Here is a 16,887-nt window from a genome sequence, read left to right as displayed (position 1 = left end):
GCACAATCAGGCTTGCTCATACCTTGATAAAAATTTAAGCTGTGCTTTGTTTCCATTCTTGTATTATAATTGATTCTGTTTGGGATTCAATAGCTCTTTTTTTGATGTTTCATTATCAAGAAAGGGCCAGATTTACTAAGGCTTTTCTTGCATTCTGGGGTAGAGCGTAACCCTTTAAAAACCCTCCTGCGCGTGCCGAGCCTATTTTGCATAGGCTCGGCGCGCGCACACAAGCCCCGGAACACGCGTATGTCCCGGGACATTGAAAAAGGGGCGGGAAGGGGGGGGCAGGGGTGGGACAGAGGCCTTCGGCATAGCGGCTGTGCTGGGGATGGCGTGCCGGCAGTTGGCCGGCGTGCGCAAGATAAATACTTGAAATAAGGTAGGGGGGGATTTAGGTAGGGCTGGGGAAGAAAAGTTCTCTCCGAGGCTGCTCCGATTTTGGAACGGCCTTGGAGGGAACGGGGGAAGCCATCAGGGCTCCCCTAGGGCTCGGCGCACGCAAGGTGCACAAGCGTGCACCCCCTTGCGCGCATCGACCCTGGATTTTATAACATGCGCGCGGCAGCGCACACATGTTATAAAATTGGGTGTACATTTGTGCGCGCCGGTAGCACGCACAAATGTACCCCGCGCGCGCTTCTTTAAAAATCTACCTCCACAAAACTGAATTGTCATCTCCCCCCAACCCCTTCTATTATTCTAACCTCCCCCTCTTCCCAAACCCATTTCCCAACACGTACAAAACCTAAGTATTACGATCAACAACTAACTATCCTTAAAACCATTCATCAGAGCCACCCTAAGAGACTGCTACTTCAAGCTACACGTTTTGAAGAAATTAAGACTCCTCTTACACCACACCGATTTCCATACTGTGCTCCAATCCATCATCTTCTCCAAAATCGATTATTGTAACTCCCTCTTCCTAGGCCTCCCTGCCTCCAAACATCTACAACTCTTACAGAACGCCACAGCCCAAGTCCTAACCAACTCTCGCAAGAACGACCACATTATGCCTATACTGAAAGATCTTCATTAGCTCCCCATTAACTCGAGAATAGAATACAAAACCTTATCCCTCATACATAAATCCCTAGTGAACAAAAACACACAATGGCTTCATGAACCTCTCCAACTCTATTCCTCCAATAGACCTACACGAACAGCATACCAAGGAACCCTCCAGTTACCTGCCCCGAAGCTCACCAAATTTGCCTCCACAATGAAGAGAGCTTTCTCAATAGCAGGTCCCTCAACTTGGAATGCCATGCCCGCTGATCTCCGCACAGAATCTTGCACAACGAAATTCAAAAAGAAACTAAAAACTTGGCTATTCAAACAGGCCTTCTCCTAACCCTTCACACTCCACAGGAATCATAACTAATCCTTTACTAAACTCAGACTTCCAAACTGTATATAGTTGGGTTTTCCTCTCCTTTTGTTTCCCCTCCCTCCCAACTTATTTAATGCATAACATTTTAATGCCCTTTTTTTTTCCATGCTTCCTGATTACCTGGTTTCCTTTTTACCATATTTCCTGCGGTCCATGTTATTTATTATTATGTAATGAAGTTTATTTTATTCTTTTGTGTTCCATGTATTCATTGTGCCATGCATTTGGCGTTCTGTTTCCTTGTTCCATGTAAACTGATACGATGTGAAAACGGTTATCGGTATATAAAAACTACTAAATAAATAAATAAATACATTTCTTGTAGTAGGTCAGAGCTCTTTTGCAATCTAACATGTGCAAGGTCTTCTCATCTTCATGTGCTTGTGGTCATAGAAAGAAGGTAAGCAATATGATAGACTGATATGGAAGACTGAGACCACCTTTGGAAGAAACTGTGGGTGAATGGAAGAATTGCATGTATGGTAGGTAATGAACAAGAGCTTGAAGTTTGCTTACTCATCTAGTGGAATTTACTACTACCAGGAAAACTACTTTCCACATTAAGAACTTAAAAGAAACCATTTCTAAAGGTTCAAATAGCAGCTTCATTAATTGGGAAAGGACAACATTTAAGTCCCATGGAACTGGAGGTTTCTGCAATGGAGGCTTCACATGCCATAAACCTTCCAAAAGAATTAATAATGTGAACTAGCATGTGGTAGAATAAATTTACGGTCACTGCATCAAAGTGAAGTGGAGGAATATCTGGAGAGATTACGAACACATCCGTGTTTGTGCTTGGACAAAAAAAATGAGGAGGCTCATGAGGCAACTCCCAAAAAGCTCTGCTAGTTAAGAGACACGAACGAGTCCGTTCGGTGCCACCGGATGAAGTCAGCCATCTCATGGCTAATTCAGCCTGCTTATCTATGAAAAACAAGAAATAGCAAATTCATCTAAGGTCCAGGAGTGTACTTCTACTCATGTATTACCAGCTCTACTTCCCTTGTCAGAGTCCCCTGTTTTCAAAGTAGAGACAAGACTCACGGGATGAGAGAATGTTCCCTTTTCTTAACCCTTTGATAGCTGGAACACCAGTAGTCGTGAACCAGGCAGCCTGGAGTTGCCCATGCCTAGTCACCACTGACAGTGAATAAAGGCACTATGGAGCAGCCACTATCAGCCAGATCAAATCAGTGCCCCTGAGTAGTGGGGGGTGCAGCACATAGGAATCAATGCAACTATAGATACTGAGGAGCAAGACCGTGAGTTACAGGCTCTACCTGCAATGTTATTGCCTGCTGTGAGTAAAGTGTACAGAATATTGTTTGTACACTTTACTCACAGCAGGCAATAACATTGCAGGTAGAGCAATCTTCCTGCCTTTCGTCTTTTTTTAAATGCCACCACAAAAGCCACAACCTGAACGGCAGGAACAGGAGAGGAACCCAAATATTTAACTGTACATAAGGTCTCCTGGAGGTTTTTTTTGCATGTGGTGCAAGCCTGCTTTCTACTGATACTATTCCACAGCTACACTAGTACAAACAACTGCCGCAGGGTACCATCAACTAACTCCATTACTCCGTGCTCTTGGATACTCCAGTCACTTTGCGTCCTCTGCCAATCCTCTTCTCAACAGCCTCCTTCTTTATTATGCTCAACTTTGGCTCCTTTCCTTCTCCTCGACCCCTCTCTTTTTATTTTTCCTTATTCCGGATGTCCTTCTCCTCACGCCGGCTTAACCTGGGCGGAAGCGGTTTGCCCCAACTTTCTGCCCGCTGAAGAGAGGGAGCCGCGTGCCTCAATCCGCATCCCCGGCTACTCCTTTCCTCCTCGCTCTCTTACAGTTATCCGATCTCCCCACAAATTCAGATTCCCCACCAAAGACGTCTCTTCGCCCAAGGAGCCGCGCGTGCGTCAAAGCTGGGAGCGACGTCGCGTGCCGCCATTAGGGAAGTGGACGAAAAAAGAGCGGTAAAGTGAGTAGGACGCTGCCCTTGCGGGCTGGTCTGAAACTGAGAGGCGGCTAGTGGAGGGATTTCTTGTCTGTAATGATTATTGCCTGAATTCTAAATTGGAAATTAATACATCTTAATTCGGTTATTTGTTTTTACTTGAAAAAGTAATTAGGCTCCTAGTGCAAAATGAACGAGCCCAGGGAGACTGTGATGAAGAAAATCGGAACAGTGAACCTTGATAGATTTATAGTTGATTTCTCAGAGATAGAAAAGGTGAGATAGAAATCAAGTCTGACAATATATTTTAGTTGATAGGATTTTGGGTGGTATGTATCAATTTTAGAACTTTCCTCTATGATGCCTGAAAAAGGTTTCTTTTGGTGTTTAACATCTGTGAAGTTGAAATCCTTACAGCTGCTTTGAAAATCTACTGTCATGGGCCTATTAAAACACTTTGTCAGAGTCTGTCTCACTCACACAGGTGGTTTAAGCACTAGCAAAAATAATTTTAGTCCCCTCTGGAATTGGCCGCATAATTGAATATTACTGCTGCTTGAAACTATTTTTCTCCTAGGACAAGCAAGATGGTAGTCCCAGGGTTGCCAAGTTTTCATGAAAGAACAAGCACTATTTTCTAAAAAAAAAAAACAAGCCCCAAAAAAGCCCAAAACAGTTGAGATTGAAACTTTTATTAGAATGTATTTATACACAGAAACACTTGAAATACTTTTGTAATCCACACAAAACAGCTGACTTTATTGTAATAAATTGTTGTAGCTCTCACAGTTAACTAAAACAAGGTCTGGCAATTAGTGACAACTGCCAGTACTTCTTCATCCTCTGTATTGTCAGCATTGTCACCATACATATTTTCTTTGAATTGCTTCAGCATATTACTGGTTGGCAAGAAGCTGGTACAGCAAATACCCTGGCGTCTCATTCCATAACCCTCTTGCAATATTTCCGAAAGAGTTGCATTGGCCATACGGTTTTTTTGTCTTGGACTTAATTACGTTTACTTAAGAGAAGACTCTCTCAACATCTGCATTACTCAGAGGCAGTGCTAAAAGCGAAAGAGCAAATAATGCTAAATTCCCATATGCATGTTCACACTAGTATCTCTGTAGTTGTAAACTTCAATTCAAAGAGCTTCTGGGTTTGTGTCATGAGCCATCTTCCACTGCACCAACTGGGTAATTTATACTGAATGTCTAGCATCCCTACCTCACCTTTGAATCATTTGATAAGTTCCAGAGCATAAAGCAGCTGTGTCACTTGAGATAGTATTGCAGAAGGGCTGAAAGATGCCAGCAATCACCACAGCTTTATGTTCTCTGGGAGTCTAAGAACATAAGAAAATGCCATACTGGGTCAGACCAAGGGTCCATCAAGCCCAGCATCCTGTTTCCAACAGTGGCCAATCCAGGCCATAAGAACCTGGCAAGTACCCAAAAACTAAGTCTATTTCATGTTACCATTGCTAATGGCAGTGGCTATTCTCTAACAGGTCTATCCAGTACCGAGCGGTAGGAAGAGCTGCGTTAGTGCCCACGGCACCCGCGGTTGCCGCACGCACAGTGCAGCTCACCTACCGCTCTATCCTGAACAATAATTTTATGTAAATGTAAACCGCGTCTAAGAAGGGCCCGTGAAGCCTTAGGCCCGCGCAACCCATTTTACTGGATAGAGCGCCTATACAGTATCCTGGGTGCGCAGGCCTAACGCTTCACGCCACGCTGGTATCTGTCATTTCAAATGTCTTCTTCCCTCCTCCCGGAGCAGGGCGCTTTTCGCGCCCTGCTCCGGGGGGGAGGGAAGAAGAGACACTGACAGTGAAGCGGCGAAGCGACTTACTTTTTGCTTTTGGTTTTTCGCTTTTTTTTTTTTTTGCTTCGCCGCTGTCTCTTCTCCCCTCCTCCCGGAGCAGGGCGCGAAAAGCAGCCTTGCTCCGGGAGGAGGGAAGAAGAGACACGGACGGTGAAGCGGCGAAGCGACTTACTTTTTGCTTTTGGTTTTGGTTTTTCGCTTTTTTTTTTGCTTCGCCGCTGTCAGGTTCTCCCCTCCTCCCGGAGCAAGGCTGCTTTTCGCTCCCTGCTTCGGGAGGAGGGGAGGGGGGACTGGTTTTTTCGCTTTTTTTTTTTTGCTTCGGGAGGAGGGGAGAGGACTGGGGCTGCCCCGGAGACCGGCACCCATGATCGCGGCCGGGGCAGGTGAGCGGGGGCTGGGGGAAAGCTTGCCACCTACCCTTACCCCTGCCTCTACCGCAGGGGTCAGGGTAGGCGGTAAGTTAGCAGGTTAAACGCGCGACAAAACGGCAGGGAAAGATAGCGATAGTCGGGGCACGGGTTATGGGATGCTAGGGAATAGCTAATTCGCTCGTTTGCATGCAATATCCATGCCGCGTGCGGAAGGGGTTGGCCGGGGATTTTAGGACGCGGTAGGAGTAGGTTAAAGTGGATTCGGGATCGCAGGAAGGGATAACGTGGCCGGAAAGTGAGTAAAACGCGGCTTAGGAGCAGGGTAAACGCGGCCGCACTTTACAGGATAGACCTGTAAGTGAACTTAATAGCAGGTAATGGACTTCTCCTCCAAGAACTTGTCCAATCCTTTTTTAAACACAGCTATACTAACTGCACTAACCACATCCTCTGGCAACAAATTCCAGAGTTTAATTGTGCGTTGAGTAAAAAGAACTTTCTCCGATTAGTTTTAAATGTGCCCCATGCTAACTTCATGGAGTGCCCCCTAGTCTTTCTACTATCCGAAAGAGTAAATAACGGATTTACATCTACCCGTTCTAGACCTCTCATGATTTTAAACACCTCTATCATATCCCCCCTCAGTCGTCTCTTCTCCAAGCTGAAAAGTCCTAACCTCTTTAGTCTTTCCTCATAGGGGAGTTGTTCCATTCCCCATATCATTTTGGTAGCCCTTCTCTGTACCTTCTCCATCGCAATTATATCTTTTTTGAGATGCGGCGACGAGATTTGTACACAGTATTCAAGGTGCGGTCTCACCATGGAGCAATACAGAGGCATTATGACATTTTCCGTTTTATTCACCATTCCCTTTCTAATAATTCCCAACATTCTGTTTGCTTTTTTGACTGCCGCAGCACACTGTACTGACGATTTCAATGTGTTATTCACTATGACACCTAGATCTCTTTCTTGGGTTGTAGCACCTAATATGGAACCCAACATTGTGTAATTATAGCGTGGGTTATTTTTCCCTATATGCATCACCTTGCACTTATCCACATTAAATTTCATCTGCCATTTTGATGCCCAATTTTCCAGTCGCACAAGGTCTTCCTGCAATTTATCACAATCTGCTTGTGATTTAACTACTCTGAACAATTTTGTGTCATCTGCAAATTTGATTATCTCACTCGTCGTATTTCTTTCCAGATCATTTATAAATATATTGAAAAGTAAGGGTCCCAATACAGATCCCTGAGGCACTCCACTGTCCACTCCCTTCCACTGAGAAAATTGTCCATTTAATCCTACTCTGTTTCCTGTCTTTTAGCCAGTTTGCAATCCACGAAAGGACATCGCCACCTATCCCATGACTTTTTACTTTTCCTAGAAGCCTCTCATGAGGAACTTTGTCAAACGCCTTCTGAAAATCCAAGTATACTACATACTCCTTAACCTCTCACTGGCCTTATCAGGTTTTTCTCAAGGTAATACAGACTTCATTACAAATGTCAGCCTCCTCACCAAGCAATGGCGGGCAGTCTCCGCAACCATCTGTCCAGCTCTCACCCACATGGTCAAGATCGCCATCCCCACCGGCCCCATCTCCACCGCCCCCAAGGGTACCACTATCTCCGGCCTCCATGCCACAGCTGGTCTCTCCAGTGGTCCCACTTACATCTCCGGACTCCCCCACTGGATACCCTTCCGACCCGGGTGAGGAACCTGCGGAACCTTATTCCCTGCCGGAAGACTTAACATATCCTAAATTTTTGGATAAGATGGGCAAGGCACTCAATATCAATATTCAGAAGGTGCCAGACCCGAGAGCCAACACCCTTGACTTACTGAAAACTTCGATCTGCCAGTGGAGCCGACCTCCATACCGGTGCATGCAGTGCTTAACACTGTTCTGGAAAAATCCTGGGAGACCCCATTCACTCTCCCTGCAGTCTCCCTGAAAACGGACCTCAAACATAAAATACAACCCTCGCCTTATTACACTCCACCTCAATTGCCTCATGCTTCCATCGTCATGGAGTCAGCAATGGCTAAAGCATGCAATATCCAAACTAGATTCAGCAACACCCCCTGGTAGAGACCTTCGCTACTTAGATGACTTTGCGAGGCGAGCCTTCCAGGCGTCCATGCTGGCAGCGAGGATCAACCACCATCAATTTTACATTGTCCAGTACATCTATGATTTAATTCAACGGGTTAAGGACGTTTCCCAATCCCTGGAACACACTCCCATGGAGGAAGCCATCCGTCATCTCTTACGAACCGTCTATGAAGGCTTCGAGACCTCCTCACGTGCATCTGTGGCCGCAATTGCTGCATGGCGCGTAGCCTGGTGTTATGAGCGAGCTCCTCTAGAGGGAGGAGCTAGCAAGCTGGTTGTGAATGACACCTCAAGAGGGAGGAGTTAGCAATCTGTTATGGATCAGATGCCGGATGGGCGGAGACATCAAATAGGAGTTAGCATTCTTGTTATGTGCAAGCTCCTCTGGAGGGAGGAGCTAGCACTCTGTTATGGTTAAACTCCTATGAAGGGGAGAAGTTAGCAATCTTGTAGGAAAGCTCTGTGTTAGAGCTAGGAGTAGCAATCTGTTGTGTACTAGCTCCAGAAGGAGGTGGTTAGCAAGCTGTTATGAATCTGTTACTGAAGACCCCTGGTAGGAAAGGAGTAGCCATCTGTTACCAGTGGAGTGCTTGGAGAGGACACTCAGCTGTAGAGGAATGTAGATAGGTGAATCCTTGGGTCGATGGCAGATGACTGCGCCCCCAGGAGGATATCTTGAGAGGGACCACCGGCTAGGCTTGAGTATGGAGACAGACACAGAATTCTTTTAATAGACAGGTAGTAGAACCACCAGAGGTGGCAGTAGTGAGCTGCTACCCCCGGAGGGCTGAAGTTCCTTGGGTACTGGAATCATTATCCCAGGGTAGCCGAGCTGTAGAGAAACTATAGATAGTGAGTAGACAGGTATACTGTGTTCATAGCCAGAACTGGATGACATATCTCACATAAGGTCTTTAGAAGGCTCAGAAGCTGGAAAGGATTAGGCCCTCGAGTGAGTACCTGGTTCCAGGGAAAGCTCTGAGAGAGCAATGGTAACTCACAATTGTCTGTATCTGTGATAGCTTCCAGGCAGTAGAGAATCTTCAGAGTGTTCAGGAACATGGGCCCTTGAGGAGCGAGTACCGGTTCCTATCGGCAATCTGGAATAGAGAAAAGAGAGCGAGGCCCCCGAGGAGCAGGTGCCCCTGGTAAGTCCGAGGAGGCAGAGTAGCATAGGTAGCGAAACCCTTTGCTAACTCAATCCGTTAGCAATTTCTGAGACCTTTTATATTGGAAGCGGATGACGTCAGTTCAGGCGGACGCCCCTGAGGTTCGCGCCCTTGCTGGTACATCATTCGGAGCGCACGCCCTACGTCATATCTATGTTTCTATGTCTCGGTTACCGGATTCCCTTCCCCTCCCTACCCCCTCTCCCGCATTTAACATCCAGAGGGACCAGGTCCAACCCCACCTTTTTGGGGAAGGAGGTGACTGCCTTACTGCAACAAAAAGCAATTCAACGCATCCCTACCTCCCAACAGAATACGGGGTTCTACTCCCCTTACTTCCTCATACCCAAGAAGTCGGGGGACCTCCGTCCTATATTGGACCTCAGCAAATTCATAGTCAAGGAAAAGTTCAAGATGATATCTCTAAAATCCATTTTACCTCTGATCCAACCCAATGCTTGGATGTGCTCCATAGACCTCAAGGATGCATACACTCATTCCAATGCATCCTGCCTCCTGGCAATACCTGTCTTTCCAAGTCAACAGCCAGCACTTCCAATATAAGGTACTTCCCTTTGGTCTATCGACAGCACCTCGGGTGTTCACCAAGTGCATGGCAGTGGTGGTGGCATTCCTCCAACAACAGGGAATAATCATTTTTCCCTATCTCGACGATTGGCTGATTGTGGCTTCGACCCCAACCATGCTCCGCCAACATCTCCACAATACAATAACTTGCCTCAATGAATTGGGACTAGTAGTCAGTTACCAGAAATCCCACCTTCAGCCTACCCAACAACTCCAATTCATAGGAGCCTATCTAGACACTATCAAACACAGTCTTCCTGCCTCACGACAGGAGATCCAACTTTGCGTCAACTATTCCGATGACTGAAAATCACCAAGTCGCCATCCGCCCGCCTGGTGTATTGGGACTTATGGTGTATTGGGACATATGGTGGCATTGATCCACGCAGTGGCACACGACTCCACATGCGACATATCCAGTGGGATCTCAAAAGACAATGGAAACAACATTCACAGCCATTGACATGGAGAATACTCTTAACAACCACCATGATCAGAGAGCTTGATTGGTGGTTACAACGTTCAACTCTCACCAAAGGAGCGCCGTTCACCCTGTTGCCTCATAATGCAGTCCTCACCACGGATGCCTCCCGCAAGGCTGGGGAGCGCATCTCAACCAACTCCAGACGCAAGGTCTCTGGACCAGACAGGAGCAGTCATATCAAATCAACTTCCTGGAATTACAGGCAATACGTTACGCCCTACGAACCTTCGTTTCCCACCTCCAAGGCCACCGAGTCATGGTATACACAGGCAATCAAGTGGCTATGTTCTACATCAACAAACAATGGGGATTGGGCTCATGGCTCCTGTGCAGGGAAGCCCTCACCATCTTACTATGGGCCAACAGTCATTCAATTCAGTTGCAGGCGACATACTTACCAGGCATCACCAACACTCGAGTAGACAGGTTGAGTTGGGTTTTTCACCCGCATGAATGGTCCCTCCATCATGAAGTAGCGGAAACCATCTTCCACAAATGGGGAGCACCATTGATAGATCTCTTCGCCACCGAATCCAACCGGAAAGTGCCTCACTTCTGCTCCGTGTGGCCAAGTCCACGCAGGGACGCCCAGGATGCATTTCTCATCCCCTGGACAGAACCACTAATGTATACGTTTCCACCGATTCCGCTCATCATACGTACTCTACAAAAGTGCATGCAGGACGGGACACAACTGATTCTAGTGGCACCCGCCTGGCCTCGACAACCATGGTACACACACCTACTTCAGTTGTCCACAGACGCACCGATATGGCTATCAGATTGGGAAGATCTCCTGTCTCAAGAGCAAGGAACACTCCTTCACCCGCTCCACTCCTCCCTACGTTTAACAGCTTGGAGGTTGAACGGGTCATTTTATCTGAGCAGGGGTTTTCCATCACAGTCCAGGACATAATGTTAGAATCCAGGAAACCATCCACGAGACGCAGTTATCAATTCAAATGGAAGAGGTATGCAACATGGTGCGGATCCAAGGGTATAGACCACTCACCTGTGCACCAGACAAGTTGTTAGACTATCTACAAACCTTGTATATCGCAGGTTTTGCTACAGCCTCGGTCAGAGTTCACCTCAGTGTCATTGCTGCTTTCCATAGACTTCCTGAAGGTCAACCGATTTCACATCACCCATCGGTTTCTCGATTTATTCGGGGACTAACCCATCTTCGACCTCCAGTCTCCAAACCTCCAGTATCCTGGAATCTCAACCTGGTTCTGGTACAATTAATGTTTCCACCGTTCGAACCAATGGACTCGGCACATATCAAATTCCTTACCTGGAAAGTTGTATTCCTAACCGCAATTACTTCGGCTCGACGAGTGAGTGAATAACAGGCATTATTTATTTTATTTATTTATTTAATAATTTTTATATACTGACTTTTCATGCAAGCATATCAAATCGGTTTACAGTAGTTAGCAATTAATCATTTAAAATTATTTGCATTTCCAAAGAAGAAAGGAAGTAAATACATTGTTTCATAATATAAATAATAAACATAGTAAACTAAATAGGCTAAATAATCAAAATTTAAACACTTAGAGAAGTAGTATAGTTAGGGTAGAGATAGTATAATAAAAATAAAAATATACATTACCTTGATATAAAATCAGAAGAGTGAGATAATTATGCTAACAGCTCTTGGTAGGCTTGTTTAAAAAGCCAGGTTTTAATCCCCTTTTTAAATAATGTGATCCTTCTAGTCGTAATTCCTGTGGAATAGAGTTCCATAGAAGGGGTCCAGCAATAGAGAGAGTTCTTTCTCTTACATTATTTAGGTGGGCAATTTTGGGGGAAGGAATTGGCAGCATCCCTGTTCTGGTTGATCTGGTGATTCTTGAGGGGGTGTAGAAGTGAAGTGAAGAGGTTAGCCATTCAATTTTTTCATTGCATTAGTACACTATAGCTCGTACCTCCAATTTTATCACCATAAAGTTCTCCTACGCACTCATCTAACTTTTCTACCGAAGGTAATCTCCCAATTCCACCTCAACCAGTCCATTGAACTCCCAATGTTTTGTCCAAAACCACATTGTAACGAATGGGAAAAACTACTGCATACCTAAACTGCAAAAGAGCATTGGCTTACTATAAACAACGAACCCAGTCGCAGACCAGGCCATCGCAGCTCTTTGTCTCCTTCATCCCCAATGCTCCGGGTCTTCCAGTAGCTAAACGTACCATTTCTAGTTGGATAACTCAGTGTATACAACTCTGCTACGAGAAACGCCAGTGCAAGCTGTCTTTGCAACCCACGGCACATCAAATGCGTGCGGTGGCAATCTCACTGGCTCATCTCAGACAATTTCCACCACTGGATATCTGCAAGGCAGCCACATAGGCATCTTTTCATACTTTCACTTCCCATTACTGCCTAGATCAGCAAACAACGGAAGATGCCAAATTAGAAAGACTTCTACAGTTATTATCCACAGATTAACAAAGTCGACTGTCACTTACCTTCATCATGCTTCATTGATACAAGAGACTAATATGCTTGATGTCAAGCGACATCCTTTGAGGTATTTGGAGGTTTCTAGACCTCTTAGGAAGACCAACAGTCTGTCTGTACTCCACGGTGGGAGTAAACAGGGTGAGCCGGCATCGTGGGCTACAATAGCCCACTGGATTAAGGAGATTATCACGGCCGTATATATGGATGCTGAGCAGCTATTACTTAAATAGGTTAGAGCTCATTCCACTAGGGCTCAGGCAGTGTCATGGACAGAGCTTTGATTGTTGTCTCCTGTTGAAATTTGCCAAGCGACAACATGGTCCTTCCTACGCACTTTTTCCAGGTATTACCATCTGGATGTGCAGGCCTGGGAGGACGCAGCCTTTGTGCGAGCGGTGTTGGTTGGACCGTGGGTAGCCTCCTGCTCTCTTCAGGAGTAGCTTGGGTATATCCCACTTGTCGTGATTAACCTGTCTGAATGTTGAGAAATTAGAAATTACTACTTACCTGATAATTTATTATTTGTTATAGGGAAAATTACTTAACGAATGTAGGAAAGATTGAAGCAAGCAAAGTCCTAAGTTTACTGTGATACTAAAGCAAAGGCCTCAAAACCTAGTTCTTGCAGCAGAATTGCCAGGTTCCCTGCTGAATCTCAGGAACTAGGCTGAGATGTTTGGGCATCTCTTTCTTACCAACACCCCACCCTCCATCAATCCACCCTGTTCCACTTCCTACCTGCTGATGTCTCTTGTCGCCAGTTGGTCTGGGAGAAGTTGGAGCAGAGTGGTGTATCAGGCTGCTTCCTTTTTCTTTGTTACTTTGAGTCTGATTGGTGCTTTAAAAATAATGCTATGGTGTCTAGGTGGTTCAAAGCAAAATTCGGGAGGAAGATGTGGTCTGAGACACAGTGTGTGTGTGTGTGTGTGTAAGAGAATAGATCTGGCAAAATGAGAGAGAATTAAGATTGGGGGGGCAAAAGAAGAAGCTAGAGAGAGGGTATGGATGTGAGAGGGAGCAGAACCAGAGCTTGGGGAGAGACAACCTCCTCCAGTCTGGATTTTGTCTCCCAGATTTTGGATTCAAACCTTCCTCCCCCACCCCACTTCCCTTGCCACAGGTCCCTGAATCTGCCACTGCCGATCCCAGGTATTCCTTTCTCCTCCCATCTCTGGTCTTTCTCTCTCCCTGGTACTCAATCCCTCTCCTTACCCCAGGTCTGGTTCTTTCATCCTCTCCCGCTCCCGTTTCTGAATTCCCCTTCCTGTGCAGCGACTTGATGTTCCATTTCCTCACTCAAAAAAACAAAAAGAAAATTATACAGGTTGGAAAACTACTTTATTTATAATGTAAAATAAATTGTATATTAATATACTAAACAATTCAAATAGATGCTAATGTGGCATAGAATTGGTACAAAATCTTCCTCTGAATTGCAGAAGGAAATTGAGAGCTATGGTGATGCAGAAGCAAGGGTATCATGTTTCTGCTCAAAATGTTGTCTTCTGTTTTACCCAGTTTCTCTCTAAAACATCAAAAAAGCAGGTAGTAAAGATTTATTTTAAAATAAATTTGACTAGCCAGCTAAAGAGCTGCTCTTCATTTGATCTGTTGTCATCAGTAATAGACACATACAACTTCCATCCTGGTCCTTAAATTTCCTATTTCCTGTGGTGCTGAGAAGCTGAATGATAGAGGATGTGGAAAGAGGATGAGCCAGAACTGCAGGCTAGATAGTTTTACTGTCACAACCAACACCAGCCTGACCTCAGCCTTTTCAAAAACACTTTTTGTTGCTTAATTGTTTTTGTAGTTTATGGTAAAAATGACTGACTTTAATTTTTTTACTCAAAATTTGAAATCCCATCATTTAAACTGGATCACAGTTATAGTGACTTGTAAAGTCTTTGAAACAACTAGAAAAGCCATCTTGGGGATTTATCTAACAGATTGAGTGATCATCACTTAATATCAATTACACTGCATGGGTTAAAGTTCTAGAAAGATATAAAATACTACAAACTTGATGTGAGGGTTTAAAATGAGAAACCTTTGGTTAGCTGTCTGTATACTGTATATACCCGTGTATAAGTCGATAAATTTTAGTCTAAAAATCGATCCTTAAAATCGCGGTCACCTTATCCATGAGTCAATCCACATTAATGCAGGTAATTCAAGATGCATGATTGAATCATTCACATGCTCCTCCTCCTGATCCCTTAACTCACCTGCTGCTATCGGGATGATGGTGGCACTTACAGTTGCTAAGGCACATTCTCCCTCCTCCCCCATTGAGGCATTTAGACAGCTTCTCTTCTGCACCCCCTCCCTATCTCACCTGCTATCTGAACAACGACAGGTTTTGAGGTTGCTCAGGCACAGTCTCCCTCCTCCCTAGCCAGGGTCTGATTAGTGCACTTAGAACCACATGGTTCAAAGCGTGTTACTGGGACCTCGTGGGGGAGGAGGGAGGACATGCCTGAGCGACCGCAAGCTCACAGTCGTTCTCATAGCAGTGGCGGTTGAGTGAAGGGAGCTGGAGGAGTTGGGGAGAAGCTGTCCTACCTCCTCACTGGGACACTGCAGGGGAAGAGGGAGGAGGTTCCTGAGCAAGTACAAGTGCTGTCATCGTTCTTATAGCAGCGGGTGAGTAAAGGGATTGGGAGGGGAAGTGAGCAAATGATTCAAACAGGGACATTCATGAGGAAGGGAGGAAAGGATTCAAACAGGAGGGGCAGCCATGGGGGAAGGAAGGAGGGAAGGATTCAGATAGCAGGGGCTGCCATGAGGGAGGGAGGAAAGATTCAGATAGCAGGGACATCCATGGGGGAGGGAGAGAAGGATTCTAACAGCAGGATTCTTACCCTCAGGAAAATAAGCTCTGAGAAGAAAAAGAGAGCATCTTACACCGCATTGCTTAAACTGAAGATTATTGAAAGTGCAAAGGAGGCCAATAATTGTGTGATTGCAAGAGAATTTGATTTTAGTGAAAAACTCGAGATTGGAGAAAAAATGATGAAAAGCTAGTAGACATGCCAAAATCAAAGAAAGCATTATGTTTCAAAATTGCACCTTTTGATGGAATGGAAAAGGATTTGAATGACTGGGTAATGGAATACAGAAAGAATGGCTACATCATGTCTTGCTCGAGCATTAGGATTTGTGCCCTTCAAATGCAAAAGAAGAAAAATATTCAGTGATCAAAGGTCCGAAATTTCACAGCATCATCTGGTTGGTGTTCACAGTTCATGAACTGATATGGATTGTGCCTTCGTCAGCGCACAAAGATTTCACAGAAACTGCCTTAAGAGCTTGATGAAAGATTTGTTTGTTCCACAAATTCATTATTTAGCAAGAATAGAGAATCATTTTGATGTGAATAACAATGGTAATATGGACGAAACGCTGATAATATTTGATATCTTAGCAATCACATTTTAGCGGTGTTGGTGAGAAGACTGTACTTGTAAAAACAACTGATCATGAAAAAACCCATTTCACGGTGGTCCTATCTTGCGTGGCAGATGGCACAAAACTGCATTCGGTGGTAATATTCAAGAGGAAAATGATGCCCAAGAACCTAAAAATTCCAGCAGGCGTAACTCTTCAGGTTTATCCTAAAGGCTGGATGGATAAGGAGGGAGCAAAATGTTGGCTGTGCGATGTGTGGGGTATGCGACCAGGTGCGAGACTAAGAAAACGACCTTCACTGTTGGTGTTACTCGCACATATAACAGAGGATGTGAAGGATGATCCAAAGAAAATGGTGACCACATAAGCAGTGATTCCAGGAGATCTGATATCAATGCTCCAGTCATTAGATGTCTGCTCAACAAGCCTTTCAAGGACTAATTGTGACAACGGTGGATGTGTTCTGGTCAAGCAAAGTTAACAAAAGGAAGGGAACTTGATGAACCCAGACATTGATTTGATAGCGAAATGGGTAAAGGATTCCTGTGAGTCAGTTCTAAAAAAAATGGTCAAGAAGTCATTCCTGAAATGCGGCATTAGCAATGTTATAGATGGAACATTTCCCACCATTTGTCTTCCATCTCTTTCCCACGCAGATCCCCACCAGCAAATTACCCCACGCCGCTGGATAATGAGCTGACGGGGTTTCCACTTCCTGCCAGCAAAAGACTCCATAGATGATGAGATGCCTGTGAGCCTGACTTCTGTGCCAGGAAAAATGGTGGGAACTGTTATAAAGAATAAAATCAGAAAACATTTAGATACGCATGGTTTAATGGAACACAGCCAGAATGGATTTATCCAAGGGTAGTCTTGCTTCATAAATCTCCTACTTTTTTTGAAGGTGTGAATAAACAAGTGGACAAAGGTGAACTGGTAGATGTGGTGTATTTGGATTTTCAGAAGGCGTTCGACAAAGTACCGCATGAGAGGCTTCTAAGAAAGCTAAAATGTCATGGGATAGGAGGCGATGTCCTTTTGTGGATTGCAAGCAGCGCTTCGTGCATATTATTTATGTT

At 45.0% G+C, this 16,887-nt stretch overlaps 1 protein-coding gene across 2 annotated transcripts in view; it reads left to right on the top strand.

The window, feature by feature from the left end:
* Positions 1 to 3,429: 3,429 nt before the first annotated feature.
* The window catches only part of CCDC152 (coiled-coil domain containing 152), a 168,451-nt gene continuing 154,993 nt past the window's right edge, over positions 3,430 to 16,887 (top strand). For both annotated transcript variants that reach the window (XR_003852776.1, XM_029578028.1), the window contains exon 1: positions 3,430 to 3,630. Coding sequence is in view for 1 of the 2 variants with exons in the window: in XM_029578028.1 (XP_029433888.1) it covers positions 3,544 to 3,630 (87 nt within the window). In the remaining variant the exon portion in view is untranslated. The remainder of the gene's footprint in view (positions 3,631 to 16,887) is intronic.

The sequence above is a fragment of the Rhinatrema bivittatum genome, chromosome 1, assembly GCF_901001135.1.
Source record: "Rhinatrema bivittatum chromosome 1, aRhiBiv1.1, whole genome shotgun sequence".
Lineage (NCBI taxonomy): Eukaryota > Metazoa > Chordata > Amphibia > Gymnophiona > Rhinatrematidae > Rhinatrema > Rhinatrema bivittatum.
Note: the sequence above shows the minus strand (reverse complement) of the source record. Positions and strands in the feature narration are given on the sequence as shown.